General features: G+C 43.4%; 1 protein-coding gene across 1 annotated transcript in view; it reads left to right on the top strand.

Moving 5' to 3' along the window:
• LOC115389487 (voltage-dependent T-type calcium channel subunit alpha-1I-like) overlaps positions 1-20,846 on the top strand; it is a 207,553-nt gene that overhangs the window by 152,073 nt on the left and 34,634 nt on the right. The window contains exons 21-29 of the mRNA XM_030092887.1: positions 4,974-5,152; positions 5,280-5,406; positions 6,821-6,946; positions 7,223-7,312; positions 10,703-10,895; positions 12,161-12,312; positions 14,715-14,824; positions 17,717-17,850; positions 20,124-20,194. Of these exons, the coding sequence (XP_029948747.1) occupies positions 4,974-5,152; positions 5,280-5,406; positions 6,821-6,946; positions 7,223-7,312; positions 10,703-10,895; positions 12,161-12,312; positions 14,715-14,824; positions 17,717-17,850; positions 20,124-20,194 (1,182 nt within the window). The remainder of the gene's footprint in view (positions 1-4,973; positions 5,153-5,279; positions 5,407-6,820; positions 6,947-7,222; positions 7,313-10,702; positions 10,896-12,160; positions 12,313-14,714; positions 14,825-17,716; positions 17,851-20,123; positions 20,195-20,846) is intronic.

Below are 20,846 nucleotides of genomic sequence, written 5' to 3'. Positions count from 1 at the left end.
TTAGTAGGACAATACATTTTCCAAATATGATGCTTCCATGTAATTCATTAGGGAATCACTGTGACCGTGACTACATCCAATACCCCTGTATTGATTATTGATGAGGAGATCAGCTGACTTACGTCCTCATAACTCGCCCAATGCAAATGCATCCTCAAAAGTAAGAGCCTGTATCTTCTTCGTGGCACAGCAAGCAGCGTTCCTGCTAATTAAACCACTCTGACATTCAGGCAGGCTCAGAACCTCAAGTGTTTACAGGTCGAACATATCAAAGACCTCGTTTGTGTCGAAACGTTTTCAAGTGGAAAACTGTCATTGTGTTTCTGATGTCCACTTATAGAGCAGCGCTGCTCGGTGTACATCCATCGTGGACTCTGTTCTCTCTGTTGCAGTAGAAATGGGAGAAAAAGAAGCTTTTCTGAAACGATGTGCGTTCACGCCACGTCTCCAGTAAATAGTTCTTCTGCACATCCGTGATGGACAGGAACAACAATGGCTGCCTCCAGAGTGTCGTGACTCCCAGAACAATGTCCGTGTTCGACTCATTGTTGATGTTTTTCAAGCATTTTGTTTTCTGGGCACAACTGTGTTTGGTTCCATTACAAGAGCAAGCAACAGCACCAACTGGTGGTCTGACATGCTAATCCCATCGTTTTAGCTTTTCTGCTCTTTCCATATAGTAAGACATCATTTTCAAAAAGCGGTCATGTAAACGGGAAGCTTTTCAGAAAACAAGATGTCAAAATGATGTGCTGTCACTTGAAGAGTTGTTGTTTAGATGAGTCCCAAGTTAAAGTCACCAGAGCCGTCTTTTTTGTGTGTGACTGTAAAGATGAAGCCAGTTCATTCACTCAGCGTTCGGGTTTTCAGGTACGCCACAGCTCAGTTACAAAACAGATCCTTTCTGAAAACTACAATGCTCAGTGGTGACTGATGCATGTAGGAATCGCTTCACAGTAAAAAAAAAAAAAAAGAAATATTAAATTAACAAAGAGGAGTTAGAGCCTGAAGGATGAGGGAAGTGTGTATTTTGGAGGTGCTCATGCTGTTGGCCAGGACATGGTGGACGAGGTGAGAGTCCTACAATTATCCCAAAAGGTATTGCAGATACAAATGACCAACAAATGTTCTTCAAAAGTTGACAGGTCTCACTTTTTGAGGTCAAGTTTGGTTGTACTAGAGCTGCTACTCCTCCACATTGAGACAAGCGGTTCAGGTGATTTGTGGATCTGATGAGGAACCTTCCAGGTCAAATGTCAACAGACATGAACCAGGCAGGGACTGCTCCACATGGAAGCCTCGGAAAGGTGGAGAAATTAGACCTTCAGGTTGTCTCAAGTCCCCACAGATGAGGCAGCTGAAAAAAACTTTGGAGGAGTGGATGAATTCTGTAAATACTGTGATATGCAGCCTCACTGAACATTTTCAAAAGCAAACAAATAAAAATGATGCCTTTTATAATACTTGCCTCCAAAAGCACTGATGTAATGTTATTGAGAGAGACCCAGTCAGTCACGCTGTGATGATGCACTCTTTCAAAACCATGTTATATTTTTGAAAAGTATAAAAAAATTCCACCATTTTGCATTAAGTCAGTTTACAACTGCAGGTGGATGGTAATTTACTCTCCACCTGTTCGCTGTGAGGAGCAGGATTTGATAAAATCACTGGCATTAAATCTCTATGAATCTTCTCATGCATCTAGTTTTATCTTTGCGGTACCTTATTTGCATTTTAATATTGTTATTGGATATTTTAGAGTGACAGACTGATACTCTAACAGATAAGACAATTAAAGTCATTACCCCGAGTGTGAAATCATGACAACGAACAACAGTGACTCACCACGTCTTTGCAGTTAAAACAGATGAGATATTTTTGCACAGAGAATTGTTAACTGTATAAATACAATGTAATGATGGCCTCTTCCAAACAGAACAATATGGAATTGAAAAAACAAAAACATGACCCAGTATATTGCAAAGAGAAAGCTTGATTTCAGCCCTAGTTTAAATCGATGAAGCTGATTGCCTTTGTGAGTAGAAGGCTTGAGCTTTGGGACCGTGGTAATTTGTGTATGTCTAACCAGTAAGCTGGCCTCCCTCTGGAGCCCTGTGCAATGCACAAGGCAATTTATTTCAATGTATTCATCTCTATATGGATTAGTGTTGATAGAATGGAGGCAGAGGTTGAAGACATGTTTGTTCATCAAATAAACCATCTGTAGATGTTACTTTAAATGCTATACGGTAAATGGACTGCACTTATATGACTATATGACTCAAATATAAAATGATTTTGCTTCTTCTGCAGTAATGTTGGTGCTTTAAACATTGAGTTATTCAACAGTGGTATCCCCTTGCCATTGTGTTGAGTGAGTTCACAACTTAAAGCGATACTTCGACATTTTGGCAAATTGGCCCATTTAGCGCAATTCCTTAGTCATTTCGAACAGCACACTTACTTTTTTTGTGAGGGCGAGCTGTTGTTTATTCAGAGGTGAGTCGGGGAAGGTTTTCGGGACGGACACAATGGAGGTGAACGGTATTTTTGTTCCCCCTCGTCAAACTCATCAAATACACAATCCAACAACCCCAAAACACTTTGGTGGACACGTTATAATCCGCACATTCACTACACTGTGAAATATTAATGTAAAATTACTAGATTGAGTTGTTTATGCGAAGATTGCTAAGACGGAACTACTTACTAAACATGGCGTCTGGGCGTAGTGATTTCAAAAGAAAAAGTAGTTCCCAGTATTTGCTTCAGTGTCGTAACGCTACAATATTATTTGTTGGTGTTCCACAGCGTAGTGAATGTGTGGATTATAACGTGTCCACCAAAGTGTTTTGGGGTTGTTGGATTGTGTATTTGATGAGTTTGACGAGGGGGAACAAAAATACCATCCACTTCCACTGTGTCCGTCCCGAAAACCTTCCCCGACTCACCTCCGGATAAACAACAGCTCGCCCTCACAAAAAAAGTAAGTGTGCTGTTCGAAATGACTATGGAATTGCGCTAAATGGGCCAATTTGCTAAAATGTTGAAGTATCGCTTTAAGAGAGCGCTCACAAACTTCACACTTTACCACTTTTCTACTTTCCAATTACACATGAACGCACCATAATGTAGATCTACAGTATCGCTTGTCTGGTTACATACCAAGACATGAAGAACAAACTTATTGGAAGTTTATTAAAGGTAATATGTCAGTGTGGGGCAGTGGGAGCATGGACTTACTGGAAAGCTTGTATTTTAATAAGTTTAATTTAATCTGTAATATTCAAAAAGTCTGTTCTTTTAATGGTATATTGTACATTAAAAAGAAAGCTCATTTGTCTTTTCACAGCCTGTCAGTTCATGCTTTTGCACAGATGGACTCATTCACTCGACTGTCATAGATACCCATTGTGCTTAAGCTGAATGATTAAGAGAGATTGCTTCGATGGGTATCAGGGGATAATAATTGATGTTTTTTAAAGAGTGGATGTGGAATCGCGGTAAGCAAAAGCAAATAGTGAAAGAAATACCAGTGAAAGTGAGCCCTGAAATATTCCATCCCCAACATTTCCTGCAAAACGAAACAAACAATCCTGTTGCATCTTGCGACTTTTAGTCAGAAGCGTCAGCGAGACGATATTGTTCCACCATGAAAGCACCTGGCAGGTGTCAGACGGCGCCGATCTGCCTCAAACCCCCCCAAAAAACAGATTTTGGTCAGAACTCTGTTTTTCTCTTTGGGCCTTTCTCTGCCACCCTGCTCCGCCTCTCAGACTCCCGGCTTCACATTCCTCCCTCGGACGATAACCCTCTTCAGCTCAATTCCTCTTCAAGTGGATCCTTTCTGGGTGACTCGGGTCTCTCGTCCAGCCGGAGTTACAAAACACTGGGTACTGGAAGAGTGCAACATGAGCAGCTTGTTCTGTTCATGGCCGTGTCTCACACTTCCTGAATAGTTTGGCCTCTGTGTCCTGATGGCCGCTGTGCTCAGGGTAGAAGTGTTCGATTTAAGAGGATTCTGTGTTGAAGTGGCAGGATGCACTGTCAGCACCCAGAATCCTCTCCCATTGAATCACTTTTCCCTTAAGTTTCAATCATACACATTTTCTACAGTGGCAGTGTCACAGCAGAAGTGATTCAACATAGAAAGCTGCTAAAGTTCACAGACAGGTCATCGCTCCAACATCAGATTTTGAATATGGTTGCTCAAACCCATGGAGGTGACTTCTACAGCAGATCTGGATCATGTTAACCCCATGAACCCCCACCGACACCAACCAATCACAGCCTTCAGTTCAGCCCTTCTCTGTCTCTCCTCCTTCTTTCATCATGAACATTCACCCTGCCATCTCATGGTTTTGGATCAGACTGGAAGCTGCTGAGTTAAAGACACAACTTAAATTCAAACTTAAGTAAGTAAATGTTTACTTTTGTTGTGTTAGTGGTTGAAGACTAAAGGCTGCAATTTCATCCCTGATCTTTGAACCAACTTTATTTAGAGCCCTCCAATAAAGAGCCTCTCGGTTGTTATTTCACTAAGCTCCTGTTTACTGTGTGCCTGACAGGATAAATAGCCTGTATCAGCAGTATCTGTGAAGCATTAGCTTTAATGTTAGCTCATGTGTACGACGTCCCTGCTTGTGAAGATGTTTGTAGTTTATGTAAGCAGCTTTCTTCCCGCCTCTGCTTGTAATTAGTTCTTAAATCTCTCTTTCAGGAACCGCCAACACCCAGATTACACAGCATCCTCTGCCAATTAGGTGGCATAACTGCAGCTAAACTTACTGAATGAATCATCGATTAAACTGACCCTCAGTGTGCTGGCAGCTGAGCTAATGTATCTGAGCAACACAACAATACAGCTCCCGTCTCCGCTCCTCTCCTCCACACTAACATTTTCAAGCTTTTGTTTGTGAAGGTAAATAATAAATCTGAATATTAATGTTGTGTTCTCGCTCTTTATCTCCCAGGTGGTTTCCATGGGCCTGTATCTGGGGGAGACGGCCTATCTTAGAAGCAGCTGGAACATTCTGGACGGTTTCCTGGTCTTCGTGTCTCTCATTGATATCGTGGTGTCCATGGCGGGCGGGGCGAAGATCCTGGGGGTCCTCCGTGTTCTCAGGCTGCTCAGGACGCTTCGTCCACTCAGGTCAGAAGGTCAAATGTTCACAGTGAGGTTCACAGGTAGTGTCACTGGAGAAGAAGAACTACATCTACAACTACAACTACCTCATTGACACGCCTGGTGCTTTGCTTCCTCTCCTCTGCTGTTCCAGGGTGATCAGTCGGGCTCCGGGGCTGAAGCTGGTGGTGGAGACACTCATCACGTCCCTCAAGCCCATCGGCAACATCGTCCTCATCTGCTGCGCCTTCTTCATCATCTTCGGCATTCTCGGAGTTCAGGTATCTTCAAAGACACTCCACCACGCTGTCCTCCTTTCTGTCTTTCCCCCACCAGCCTGGGTATCTCAAAGGCCCTAAACGATTTCTAAGTACTCTCCCCCAGAGTCCTAATTGGAGCTGAGCTGAGGGAAGCTCTGAAAACATAATGTGCTGAGAATCGTCCCCTCTGAAACTCTCACCATGGTCCCATTAAGTTTTTAAACACAGGAGTGTTAAAGTAGGGCAATATGTGCCTTCTTAAAGATAGCTGTTCTCTTTCACTTCACCTAAAACAAATGGTAAAAGTGATGAAAAGAAAAGACAAGCCACATTATCGAAACAGGGAGAAGTACGACACTGACCTCCCAAGTCAATGATGGATTTCTTCCTCAACAAAGAACTCGGTACAGTCTGGAGAAATCCCAGCAGTCAGAATTCACATGAAAGTGATCAAAGTCTCAACAACAACACGATCAAATATTTGGTCTTCGCCCTCACAGCAGATCGGGCTCTGATGCTGGGTAGATCACGCAGGAAGCTATGCCGTATAATTCATTAAAACAGGGGTGTCCAACCAAAGGCCCATGGGCCCAAACTATCCCACAAGACACTGCAGTCCGGCCCGCAAAACACCAAGGAAATAGTAAAAATTGCAAAGAAGGCACTGAGTTTTTTTTTTTTTTTTCCCCCTAGCATAGCTTTCTTTTAAGTAACGACATAATGAAACACTGAGAGCTAAAACGTCAGTGATGCTGCCTACATGTCATTTTTTGTACAAATTGCTCAGATTTGGGAAAAATATAGACCCTGACAAAAAAGTATAACCTGTACCACAAGTAGGAAAATCTTGACAGTGAATAAATTTACATTTCAGGGTTATTAAGGCGCTTTTTCACCGATCCAGCCCACTCAACATGAAACCGAGCTGTGTGTGCTCCCTGAACTAAAATGGATTTGAAACTCCTGGATTATATCTGTTCCCAGCTCGTCTTCATTGAACTTATTAAACCTGCCTGTTTTTTCGTGGGTTTATAAACACAACTCTGAATAAGTTCAACCCCCTTCAAAAGTGAGCTTAAGAGCTGCAGACGCACTTCACTGTTCATCTGCACATCATTTCGTGCCGTTGCACTCTCTGCAGCTGCTGCATTATTTTACTGAAACTCCCCTGTGATGTGTTACATATGACTGGGAAGAAGGAAAGAAAAAACTGTCTTATCAAGAAAGCCACACTTTAGATATCAAGTGCTTCTGGAGCCTTCAGTTAAGCTTCGTCTGCACACGACGGTAATTATGAAATCACTTCCAAAGCAGCGTGAAAGAAGTGACTCCAGCTGCATTTATCTTCTGTGTGTGTGTGTGTGTGTGTGTGTGTGTGTGTGTGTGTGTGTGTGTGTGTGTGTGTGTGTGTGTGTGTGTGTGTCCTCTCTCGAAGCTCTTCAAAGGGAAGTTCTACTACTGCGTGGGTTTCGATGTGAAGAACATCACCAACAAATCGGACTGTCTGGCGTCCAACTATCGATGGGTTCACCACAAATACAACTTTGACAACCTTGGACAGGTACGAGAGAGAAGAAAAAATGTTTTCCCGACATTCTGCCCGCACTCATCTCCACATATTAATTCCAATAAAGCTCGGGCTCTTTAAAATTACTGACGAGGAGAAATTGTTGGACTATAATTCACATGCAAGCAGCATACTGTATATTTACATATGTTATAGTACATTATAGTAGAGTATACAACATAAATGAGAACTTGTATCTTCAAATTAATGAAATTTTTCCACATTGTAGTCACGGCACACTTTAGGTCTGTTTTCTATTGTCCCTCACAGGCTCTGATGTCCCTGTTTGTCCTGGCTTCAAAAGACGGCTGGGTCAACATCATGTACCACGGACTGGATGCGGTGGGAATTGACCAGCAGGTAATAATAATTCCTTGCACTGAATTCTGTGCATGCCCATCAAGGCATCCCATATATTCCTCTTATTTCAGATCATTCCACGACACTCCAGGTTACTATTCTCCACTAACGTCATCTGGAGTCAGCTTTGCTGTGCCGTGTCTGTCATGTCATGCCATACACCATTCCACACCATTCCGACATGTCATGCTGACCGATGCCATGGTGAACCAGAACAATCTACCATTCTGGCATGTCGGGTTTTTTTTTTTTTTTTTTTGCATTTCAGTTTTATTTTGTCACGTCTTGCCGTCATGTCACCTCCTGTCGCTGTTACATGTTGTCATGTCAAGTCAAGCCATGTCATACCTCGTCATGGTTGGTTTGTCATGTTGTCTTTTGTCAAGTCATGGTTTGTCAAGTCTTGTCGTGTCTCGCCTTGATTTGCGTCACACGTCGTGCCATATTATTCTGTTCTCCTTTAATCACGTCACTCCATATTCTATACCTCTGTGTCATTTCCCTCCAGTTGTAGCGTACTCTAGCATAGTTTGCTGTTCTTTTTTTCATCTGTTTTGCCGTTCTATTTTTGTGTCATTGCGTGTCGAACTGTACTGTGTGGATCTGCTCTTCTTTACCATTTGATGCACAACAACCATCCATCCCATCCAATTTAAACCAGTTGGACATCACAGTGCATCAATACATGCTACAGTTATACTGGACATATACTCAGAGGAGCTCAGTGCATTATGGGAGATCTGCCAGCTGCTTCAACTTTGATCAACAAAACTGAGTTGGTTCCGGGTCACTGAGTCAGGCCTTGTGAGAAGCATCAGAGGAAAGTTTAAAGCCCATTAGTTTAAGCCCGAGGGGTATTCTGCTGAGATGATACGGACCATCAGGTCTTTTTTAAGAGCCTTATATGTGAGGAGAAGGATTTTAAATTCTTAATTTTGCAAAGAGGCAATGATGAGAAGTTAATAGGGGAGAGATATGATCTCTCTTGCTGTCTGTACTCTCAACGGAGTTGAAATCTTCCAAAAAGTTAACAAATACATATCCTTTTCATCCTGTATTTTCTCACATCGCCGATCCGTCAATCTTTCACCAGTTACTTTAAGCGACTCTCTTCTCTTCCTACATCTTTGGCGACCCTCTCCAGCTCACTCCTTTTAGGGAATCCCACACTTTCCTTCAGCCAGATGGGCTCTAACCCTCCTCCTTCTGGTCCCCTGAACGTGTTCCCAGTTGGACGTCCCCAGGCCTCCTCCACAGTGAGGCGTCTTGGACGCTCAGTCATCAGACTGGCAGATCAGCTCTGCTGGAAATGTAAAGAAGATCCACCGGCTTCCCCAACCGTCACTCAAACCATGAGCTGTGTGCTTCCAGAAAAGAGCATTGCAGCATTTATGTGCAACTGTCTGATATTTGTCAAACTGTTGTTGTTGTTTTGTTTTTGTTTTTTTTCAGAACCCTACAGCTGCAATTCCCAATCTTTTTCTTGAGGGACCCAGAAAAGTTGAAGGAACCTCATAACACACTATATGTGAAGTAGTTTCTTTGTTGTGTTATATGTTGATGATATCCTTTTCTCTTAGGATAAACTCTTTGGATTTATAGATCATATTTATATATTTATAATTCATTTCCTTCTGGCTTACTACCTCCTTTATCACAAAAAATCACATGAAGAATAACAAGCAGACAAATGAGATCCCTGTATTTACCTGAAATCTTGTGCTTTTTATACTCACCTGTCTGCATCACATTTCATCTCAAACCTTCTCACAGTATGGAAAACACACATGAACCACGAAGTGAAGGTGCACTGGTACCACCCCATTCATTGGTACAACTCTGGATTGAAAATAACACACACACACACACACACACACACACACACACACACACACACACACACACACACACGCTCAGTCTTGTATTTCTATCCTTGTGGGGACCGTCCATTGACTCCCATTCATGTCTAGCCCCTAACCCTGACCCTTACCCTAACCCTAACCCACACCACAACAAAGCCTAACCCTAAAGAAATGTTTTTGCACTTTTACTTTTTTCAGTAACAACAACATGGTCAAGAAAACACTGTTTCTCCTACTTAGGACCGGAAAAAGGTCCCCACAAGGCACGTCGTTCCACGTTTTGCTATCCTTGTGGGGACATTTGGCCCCAACAAGGATAGAAATACGAGAACACACACACACACACACACACACACACACACACACTCAAGCTGTGCGTGTGGCATGAAGCAACACTAACAGGATGCAAACGAGTCTCCTGCAGTCGCCACGAAGTGAAGACATTCCCGTTTGAATTGCTTTATTTGAAAATCTATTAGGGAATCTATTAAAGAGCAAGCATTATTCTGGATGATTCAGTTTCCCGGCCTCAGGGAAAAAAAAAAAAAACCCTCACTCAGTCCAACATGGCGCTGAATGACTAATCCCATTTGCACTCCACCCTGTGCTCTCAACACTCAGCGCTCCTCCAAATTGAAAATCTGACTCTCATCTCGGCTTTTATTGCCGTTTGAATGTTGGTGTTTTTGTCAGGTCTTCCTGCAGCAGATGCATCACTTCTTCCCAGTGGTCCAGACTTCTGCCCACTGAGGCTTTTTGGACTCTTGTGGTTGTGGAGCGACTCGCTTGATTAGAGAACTGTCCTCAGGGAGAGGATTACATGCAAATTTCAAGTGGTTGAAATGGATGGGCAACTGTCACTTGTTGCTTTTTCAATGAGACACATTGACTTACAAATGATTTCCAAACTGCAGCTCTCTGTCTTCATGTTTATCCATGACCCTACTCTGCCATAAATGGAAATTAGCTGTGCTACATTTAAACAAAGCTAGTTGTAGTTTTTTGATCCCCTTAGGGGAAATTCTTTTTCCTAGATTTACTGAGCCTCACACAAATAGACACAATATAACCATTTGGAACTTTTAAATTTACCAAATGGTATGAAAAGCGTGTCGTGGAAGAAGCTGGAGAAAACAGCAACAACTCACTGGATTTTCATAAAAGTATTTAAAAAATTAAATACTGCATATCTTTTCACCTCTGTAACTCATGAAAAACTGAAGTATGGTCTTTTCATTCACTCTTTTTTTCCTGTAAAAGATCAAGATACATATTTTCCTCATAGGCAGTAGAGCTGAGAGGTTTCCACCCTAAAGGTTCATTTATATTATTTTCCATGTTTATCTCATTTTCTGCATCAGATTCCTCCTCCAGTTTCCCACTTTTGCATCTTCCTTCTGCAGTGTTCCTTTTCTACACATATCGGTGTTTTTCCAGATGAAGACCAGCTTCCAGTCACCAGTCTCTCTGACAAACTTACCTTTTCTCCCTCCTCTCCCTTGACCCCCACCTCTCTTCTCTCTTCAAGCCGCTAACCAACAACAACCCCTGGATGCTGCTCTACTTCATCTCCTTCCTCCTCATCGTCAGCTTCTTCGTCCTCAACATGTTCGTGGGCGTGGTGGTGGAGAACTTCCATAAGTGTCGGCAGCACCAGGAGGTGGAGGAGGCCCGGCGGCGGGAGGAGAAGCGCCAGCGCCGCATGGAGAAGAAAAGGAGGAGTAAGGCCCCGTTTACACTTTTCAAATTGAAACACGTCGTTTTACTTATTCATTTCAGTAAAGTTTTGCATTTACACAGCAACATTTTGAAAACGACGTCTGTTTAGAAACGCTGAAAACTATGTCGTTAGCACGGCAGGCTACGAGTTGGAACAACTTTAATTGACACATACAAAGAAACAAGGCAACAACATGCTATAAAGATGAACAATGGCAAGTTTCAGACATTCGTATGAACAGACGAGCAGGTTGGATTGTCACTCTGCTTGACTCTTAACTTTAAAACTGGGAGAATAAGGACTGGGATTTTGGAGGAAACGTGATTGTTCATTTACACTCATGTGCAGAAGAATTATTTACTACAGCTGTGGTCCACATGTGCGGTAACAGCGCTTCTGAAGAGTTGTATTTTCTCCTGTTTCCATGGAGACAGAGTCTGAGTGTTTTTAATTTGTAGGAGTAGGAAACCAGTTTAGACCTCGAACCGTATTGATTTGTCAAACTGTGAAAACGATCAGAAATGCAACAAGATTGACAGTTTAAAACAAAAGGTTCAAAACATTTTTTTCTTGAAAGGCAGAGAGGTTTATGAGGAACAGGAAATAAGAGAAGAATAGAAAACCGATTGATCGGTGTCGTCCTGTTGGAAAGAGAGATTATCTTTTTGCTTGATAAACTATATAGAAACATGGTTTCATCAATAGGCAAAAAATCATGCCTATACAATCAGAATAGAAGTACAGCACACCCAGAGTCCCTGATGTTTGTATTTCAGAGTATAATACATCTTGATAGGTTGTCATTAATAAAGATGGATGGACTCGAAGCCTTTAAAAGACTTCTGCCTTCCTTGGGTCCCATCTAAATCAGCAGATCATCCCAGATCGTTAATTTCATTTTTCATCATAATGTGACTCATTTGAAGCTACTTAACCTCATTCACAGATTTATCAAAGTTTCTCCCTTCGTATTAGCACATCGTTTTATCTCCCTCTGTGCCTTCCCTTCATTTCAGCTCCCCATCATTTTTCATCTCCATTAGCATAAATAAATAATTCAATAAATCACTCTGTTTGCGTCGTCCACCTTTATTCAATACTCCGCTCTTATCTCATCCCCTTTTCTCTTTGATTTCATGACTTTTTCATTTCCTTTACCTTTTTGCCGTCTTTTCAGTGATCCGTTTGTTCTCTGGTCCCTCTATCAGTTCTGTTTCCAGGCTGTTGAACTGCTTCCTGACTCTCCTTCCCTTGTCCTCCCTGCAGAGGCCCAGAAGCTGCCGTACTACTCATCCTATGGCCGCGCCCGGCTGGCCATCCACGCCCTGTGCACCAGCCACTACCTGGACCTGGTCATCACCTTCATCATCTGCATCAACGTCATCACCATGTCCCTGGAGCACTACAGCCAGCCCCGGGTGATCACACTTCCTGACTGTTGACACTGAGACACAGCAGGGCTGCTCCAGAGCGAGCCAGTCGGCGCTAATGAGCGAAAACGGAGACATTCCCAACGGCGGCAAACCTGCTGCTTTGAATCAGCAACAAAAGCCGCTAACAAGCAAAACAGCCGTCCAGGTGCTGGAATACAAGCTAACAGATTGTAATGTTAGTTTTCAAAATGATTCTCTGTGGGCGTATGCTCCGATCAGCTGCAGCGTCAAAACCATCTGCCTGCAGCGGATCTCGGTCCAGGTTTTAGTTCCCTGAAAAGGTCCCGCACCGGAACCGCTGCAGCAGGTCCTTCAGGTCAAGAGTATCGAACACGCGGCTCCCAGACCAGAACTGGGTTCAGCTCTGCCTTCGTAGGGACCCCGACCGAGACGTGATGTTTAGATAATGCCTCTTTTTGCCTCTGGGTGGCAGTATTTAGTGACTCTGAACAGTTGATCTTTATTGGAGCTGATTGAAATTTCTGACAGTTGGTGGTCATTCATTGGTGATTTCCAGGAGCTCCAGTCATTTCTGGTTCACTTATCAATCTGTCATTTTCTGATTAACCTGGAGACAGACGAAAGGCTGTTCAAGCTGAGGCTAGCGAGTTAGCTCGCTGATGCCCACTCTCATCCTGAAAACACAACATATGAACATCAGTATCATGACACCACATCTGTTCTAGTCTCATAGGAGACAATTTTATGGCTCATTTGGCTCATTTTATCTGTGTTTTGGTAAAAGTTGTTCTGCTAAGATCGCATAACTCATGCCTACAGTATAACATTATTCAGCGGTATTGAATAATCTACAGTGAAATGCAGTGAAGCAGCCTGGTGCTGTTCTCCTCTCACATTCTGCCCACTGTTTAAACTCCCATTTCTGACCTGGGGCTGAATGAGTGTGTGTGCTGTTTGGCTGCAGGCTGCTTATTTTCAATGCAGAGTGAAAACTGAGCAGATCATAAGCAGCGGTACACTTGTCCTGAAGACATAAGACTCCAGCAGAGAATGCAGCTGCACTTAAACAAGCAGTAGAAGTCATTATTTTCAGTTTACTCCACCCGTTTTGTTTTAGTGCTGTTGCCACCACTGCTGCTCAACATCAGAAACCGTCTGAGCCGCCGCCGCTGATGTGAAGCCTGCGGTCTCTGGCATTTTAAACATTTGTTTCTTTTGTGTTTTTTAGTTTTATCAGGAATAAGCTAAAAGAATAAGTGGATGCTGCTCTCCTGTTCTGACGGTGTGCTCATCAACAAAAGGGCCACAGGTCTGTTTTAAAATCCTGCCTGCCTGAAAAGAAGAGAGGGGGAAAAAAAAAACCAGCTATGAACAAACTGAACTAAAGCCTGGTCCGCACTGCAGGACTCTCCAACCTCCCCCGATCCAGAGACACACACTTGAAGACAACAGAGGACAGATCACAGCAGACTTCCTTCTTCTGATCTTCGAGTGTGTGGAGTCACTGCGGAGCAGAACACACACGAGAAGATTCCTCAGCCGAGGATCGGCTCCTTCGCCCGCAGGCTTCCACATCTCACGTAGTCCAACGTGACTTTGAGCAGTTTCCCTTCATCCTGATGTTTACAGTCATCTCCGCACTCTTTCCTTCAGTTCATTCATTCATGTCTGCATCCCTCCTTCGGCACAAGCCGATTTTTTTCACTCTTCTGTTAATAGTTGATAGTGGAGATGAATGAAAACATTGGGATCCCTGAGACTTGTGGCAGGAGAGGAGGAGATGCAGATGAATGAAGTAAAGCTGCATGTTCAATATCTAGATCTCCCCTTCCAACACCTCTCGAGCGGGTAAATTCATCCGGACGATCCTGGAGTGTGTCCTGGCCTTAAGCTAACTCTCCTCTACCTGAAAGCTATAATCTGTCGTCTCGCCCCTCTGATTCGTCACTTCCACCTGTTCTGATATCAGAAATCCATCAGTGTACAACGCCAAGCTAGTTTCACCTGTATTTTTGGTCGATGACTCTTTTCTATTTCTTGTCTCCAACAAGTGTAAAAATATCACATTGGTCTGAAATGGCTGCGATAATATGGTTTGATTAAGAGTGTTGAACATTTGAATCATGCGGCTCTTTTGTGTCTGACTCATTTCCAGCGATAGAAGAAAATGTTCTCCCCAGAGTCTGACATAATGTGGCTGTCCGTCTCAATTAAGCCCTAATCTATTAAAAGAGACTCTTTGGCAAGATATATATTTTCCTCACAAGCACAAAGCTGATTGACTAAACAACAGTCCGCTTTTCATCTTCTTATTGTGCTTTCTGCTATCCACCCTAAACTCTCAGCGTAACAAGCTTCCAGGCGGTGACCTGCTGTTTTCTGTCATCACTAACCTCTGCTTTCTCCTGAACTCTGATTACCCTCAGTCTTTGGAGACGGCACTGAAGTACTGCAACTATTTCTTCACCTCCACGTTTGTGATCGAGGCCTCTCTGAAGCTGGTGGCCTTTGGATTCCGACGCTTCTTCAAAGACAGGTAGAGGCTGTTGACATCGTCGCTGGCAGAAAAACATGATGTTTCTCATCTGGTCGGGGTTTGTAGCAGCGCATGGTGGTTATCCAACTCATTCATGTCTGTCTGTTGCATTGCTACTGGAATTTGATGAATTAGAGAATTCACTTTTGTCCAATCCATTGCAAAAGTCTTGCATTTCTAAACTGACTGCGCATCAGAACCTACAGCGATGTTCCTCCTCGTCTACTGATGTACAGCCGAGCATCCACATCCAGACAGCCCTCTTACAGTGAAATGTGAGCATTGCACTTGTGAGTGTGTGTGAAGGCTCGTGGAGCTCAGACAGGACAGTTCAGAGGTCATCGGGCTGTTCGGGTTTCTTTCAAGCTTCTGAGCAGTGTGAACGTGGAAAAGCTTCTCATTGGCTACTAACCACTGCTTTCAGAAGAAACCCTGACGGCTCGGAGATAGCGTGTCAAAAAGAAAAACTCTAATTCAAGAAAAATGTTGCTGCTGGTTCCCAAAAATGGCAGACATGCCGGATAGCGACATTTCTCCCGAGTAAACCTGCTGTTGGTACAGTTTGTATTTTTCCCTCTGGGTGTCAAACCTTCACACATTATACATTCTAAATAAACGTTAAACATCAGTAGGATTTCTTGGCCTGCCTTCTAGCAGCGGTGTGTCCTCCATCAGCGACGCACAGGTTCTTTTGATAAATGTGATAAATTCCAGTCTCATCTACTGCATGGCTAGGTCTGCTGAGATGAGACAGAACAGAGGAAAACAATGCTTCAAGGCCCGAGTCGAGTGTCTCCTTCCTTTTAAAGCTGACAGTGGGCGTTCAGCCAGTTTCAGGTGAAGGTGATCACACATCAACCCTTTCACTGATGGCATGAAGTTGTTAAGTAATAAATGGTGTGATTGGCTGTTGAGCACATAAAGAACAGGACTCTAACAGGAGGATTCACCTCCTGAGCCAGTTAATGGGAAATTTGAATCTCTTGAAAGCCGTCAAGGCTCATGGATTCAGTTCCCTTATTCATCTTTGTTTTTGACTAATGTGGTGATTTCCACTGCCAATTGGTGTGTCGTGTTATTACCAATAAAAAATCAAGAGCTTTGAAACTCTGTAAGATCAGGAATGATCCAGTATTTTGACTCACTGTCTTGATCTTGAAGACCTTTCTGGAAGGCTTTTCCTGCTTGCAGAGCTTGATGCTAGTGGCTCGATCGCAGCCAAACAGGAAGCAGAAGCTCGTCTGTTTGTGTGACTGGTTGAATGAAGGCTGGGTAAACTGACTACTAACGCATTGTTGTTGCATTTTTGTTTTTGGAAAAAGTCGACCCCCTGACTGCTGGCTTCATTTGGCGCTGTGACTTTTGAGAATCCCACCAGTTGAATCTCTCAGTGTCCACGGCCATGTTGTCGTCATGTTGCCACAGCTTTTCAGCGCCGCTTGTCAAACGTGAAAACATCAAATCTGTTTTCTCTTTGAGGTTTGAATTGGATTTGCATAAAAAAATTGCCACCTAATTGGATCTGGAAATAGACACGTAACCAGATTATGCTAGAGCCGCTTATGTCTCAGAGTGAATGGTTTTCCGCAGCGTCGATGCAGACGCTCAGGTTGAAATATCGGGTTTCAGTGTATGATTAAATGACTCTCACTGAGGCTGCGCAGGTGCATAAACCTCGTTCAATTTGATTAAATTCCAATGTCTAAACCCACCATCCAGCAGCAGGGACGTTTCTCAGGCGTGTGCACGAGCGAGTGCAGCAGCTGCCATAGTGCCGGTGAATATTATCCGACCCTCTTATGCAGATTTATCAGAACAGCTTCCGATCCATTTTGAGAGTTGTGGCTTCGCTGGGGCAAATTGCCGTTGGTTTATTTTCTGCGTCACTTCCATCTCAAGCCGCCTTTTCCAAATGACTTCATCCGGCCTGTTTTAATGATTTAATGGCCATATTTCTCTCCATCCCTGGCCGTTGTCTTTTCTTATAAATCCTCCCATTAACTGAAGTTTATCATTTGGTTTTCTCTCTGTCTCTCTGCATGCGTCTGTGTTTTTGGGAAACTCCTGGCTTTATTCAGCAGACCGGCTCTGTGTGTGTTTTCATTGTGTGACGCTGGAGTGTGATCTTATTTAGGTCAAGACGCTGTAGAAACAGACCCCAGGATGAGATTTGGCAGTAAATCAAGTTGAAATTTCCAAAAGTTTAGAAGGTAGACACAAAATTGGGATTTTTTTTCTGTTAAATTCTAGATAAAAATTGTTCTAGAAGTATTTTGGACAAATATTCCTAAGAATTTCCTTCATACTATTATAAAGTCTTATTTCTTCTTGTTGAGTCAAAAATGCAGTCTGGTGGTGATGAGGACTTGAAGCAGAACTGCAGAGAGCCTCCTCTGAGTCTGGTTCTGCAGGTTTCCTCCTGTTGTTCCTGATTGATCATCTCCCATCAGATTCTGACCGTCAGTCGTCCTGAAACGCTCCGTCTGCACTCCTGACCTGAAGCCGTTTCTCTTTCTGTGGAAACCCCCTAAACAAACTCGCTTACCTGCACTAGAGGTTACGTTAGGGATTCCCATGTCTGCTTGTGGGTGAAGTTCTTGTTATAAATATTCATGGCAGCAACTGGCCTCCAGGTAATGGAGTCCTGTTATCACAGCTGGCGCTAAGTTGGAAAAAAAAACTGAAATTCTGCACAAATGTAGTGCAGAACATGCTTATTCATTCAAAAAAATTACCATAGCACAGACCCCACTGCAAGCTTTTGAAAAGTCTTAAGACACACACACACACACACACACACACACACACACACACACACACACACACACACACACACACACACACACACACACACACACACACGTTGAGTGTTTTGTGTGTTCCTCTGTGCAGGTGGAACCAGCTGGACTTGGCCATCGTGCTGCTCTCTGTGATGGGAATCACCCTGGAGGAGATCGAGATCAACGCCTCCCTTCCCATCAACCCCACCATCATCAGGATCATGAGAGTTCTCAGGATCGCACGAGGTACCTGCTGGTCCACCGAAGGCGACGGTTTAAACATGATAACAACAAAGATCTCTGCTTTCAGTGGCCTCAGAGCGCACTGTGTGAACAGACGCCTAAAACAAACTCGACTCATGGTTTAGAAGTAAGAAAATACTCTCTCTTTTTTTTGCTGCTTTGCAAATCTCAGTTTCCAGTTGTGTGAAGGCAGAAGAAGAGACAGAAGAAGAGAGATCTTGAAGTTTCTGGTCCATTGTGCTGGATGGTTCCTGAGGGAGGCTGAAGCTGATACGTTTCTCTTGCTCTGGTTTCTGAAATGAGTTCCATTTCACACCTGTGTTCTCGCTATCCGGAGGAAATTAAAGCACTGGTTCTTCGGGCTGCACCAATTCCTCTTAACTTCACACTGAGGAGGAGAAAGGCTAATTACATCAATCTCCCTTAATCCTGGCTCTCCTACCACCGCCTCTGCCCTCCATTACGCCGTTCAGGGACCGCTGAGTGGACCCATGGGTAATATTCAAATTAAGCAGCAGCCAGTGGTAATTAGTAAGCAAGTGGGGTATTTGATTATGAGCGAGGAGGTCTACTGGTGACTTTTAGTTTTTCATTTCCTCTGCTAACATTTTTACCTCTCTGCATGAATGTTAACTCACTTGTGTGACCTCAGGAAAGAATATTCAAATCTTTCACAATCCACCACGTGTTCTCTGTGTGGCTGGAATCTTAAAAACGAACTTGGATTTTCAATTCAATTCAATTCAATTCAATTCAATTCAATTCAATTCAATTCAATTCAGCTTTATTTATGAAGTGCCAAGTACAACATGGTCGTTTCTAGACACTCTTTTAGTTTGACACTTTTTTCGAGACCATTTTCCTGGTGGATGCTTTTAAAACAGTAATTACTCCTTCAACAATCAACTCCTATCAACTTGTATTTGTTTGCTAGCAGCCTGTTAATGTTGATGGCTTAGTCTCATGCTTAGTTTGGAGCAAAGATCCAAAAGTAAAGCTAATCTCTCATATAAAGCAGTCATGTTTTTCGTGCTGTCCTACTCTATATAAACACTGTTTGTTCCTCTAGCTAAAGATCAGGGAGCAATAAGGCTTAAGAAACTAAACTGGGGCTGCATTTTAAGTGAAAACACATTGTTTTTGTGTTTCACAAAAATTTTGCTTTTAGCCAGAAACAGTTTGAAAACAGTTTTCAATGACATGGCAGAAATGATGAAGAAATGTTCTCATGTTGGGTCACTATGGGTTCTTTATTTGAACTAAAACTCTAAAACTATCAGGATCAGGATAATCTGGACGGGGAGTCAGGACAGTCTGGAGCCAGACGTCCTTCTCATTGTCCATCTGTTTGCAGAGGAACTATTTACTATGCTGTGGTGTCCATCAACAGTCGGAGCACTTTCAAAAAGTTTCCCGTTTACTTTACTTACTCTAAAGAGTTTTCAGAAACTGCCTTTTAAGTGGCTCGGAGCATCGATACCTTGTAAACAGACACCCAAAGCACCAAAAAATGTTTCCGTTTCACATGAAATTGCTGTAAATTGGGCTGAAAAAACTTTAAATTCTAGGCTTTAAATGGCTTTAGGCCTGCATGAGGAAAGGGAGGATTATTAATCATTAAACCGAAGCACATTTGTCCAGTAAGCTAGTTAGCTTACAGCAAAACAGTACATGCAGAGGACAATGTGGGAATTTAATACTTCCTCACCTGCTGTTAAGTTGTCAGATAAGCCTGTTTTTAATTTATTTATTTTGAGCTGTATAATTGCATTGAATGGATGACCAAATGGAGTTTCTGTTCTCGTACCGGCGTTATGATTTGAACACCGCCGTCTCTACCGCCCCCTCTCCGCTGGCCACCCGCTATCTGCGCAGAGTTCCTATCTCCCGTGAGGCTGTCCGGTCCGACTGGACGCTCCCCGTCAGAACACACTGTTTTCCTCTCCGCAACCGGCTGCATCATCTGACGAGTTCCTTAAGAAATTGGACCGCCGGGAATCGTGAATGGTCTCTTGTGAAGACGCCAGTAAACCTATTCCATCTATCGATCGTCTGTTATCTCTCCCACTCCTTCCCAGTCAGCCTCTTATCTGCCTCCACTGCTCCTTTCCGTTCCGGTGTCTTTTGTCTTCCTGTTCTTTGTCTCACTTTCTCCTTCTCGGTAGGTGTTGCTGGTTTATCGCCGCAGCACACCTGTCAGAAGCGTCAGGGACTCGTGCAGGGAACCATGTGCTTTGCGGGAAGGCTCACCTCTTTGCGTCTCTTTCTGCCGCCAGTGTTGAAGCTGCTGAAAATGGCCACCGGGATGAGGGCCCTGCTCGACACGGTGGTCCAGGCTCTGCCTCAGGTAAGCGTCGCCTCACACTCGCTGAGGAGTTCATTAACGTTAGTGAAATGATAACGGAGCTGCGTAGGTAGACGCTCCTCAGAGCCGTGGCTTTCAGGAAGACGGGTCACTGCGACTCTTTCCCCCTCTGGATGCCTGGACACCATTCCAACTTTCCTTTGTTTCTTCATTTATATAGGTAAAAGTCAAAGACCTTTGCAGATGTACTTCTAAGCTTTCCCTCCTTTTCACTGTTAACAAGACAGTAATTCACTCCCTTGGTACTGAAAAAAAAAAAAAAAAAAAAAACCTGCTCCTGAAGCTGTTCAGGCTTATTAATGTTACATCTGGTTTATAGGATCTGTAGAAGTTCAGGACATTTCTAAAAGTCACTTTACAATCTGGGAATTTCAGTGAGGAACTCTCAAGAGAATTCAGCAAATGTTACCCTACATGAAAGAAACTGGTTTTCATCTTTAAGTAAGGAAAGGTTTCCTGGATTAACAGATCCAGTGCAGCAAAACACGGATAGACGCTCTCTGGGACAGAAACATGGGCGAGATGTATCTAGCTCCACCAGTAAGGGAAAGATCCGGAGATAAAACCATTTTCAACTCATACCTCACCATCCCAGGAGAGTCATTACGGCCCGTTGACACGACGTTTCAAATGC

Source organism: Salarias fasciatus, chromosome 6, assembly GCF_902148845.1.
Source record: "Salarias fasciatus chromosome 6, fSalaFa1.1, whole genome shotgun sequence".
In the NCBI taxonomy this organism is placed as follows: Eukaryota; Metazoa; Chordata; class Actinopteri; order Blenniiformes; family Blenniidae; genus Salarias; species Salarias fasciatus.
This window is presented reverse-complemented; position numbering and strand designations above follow the sequence as displayed.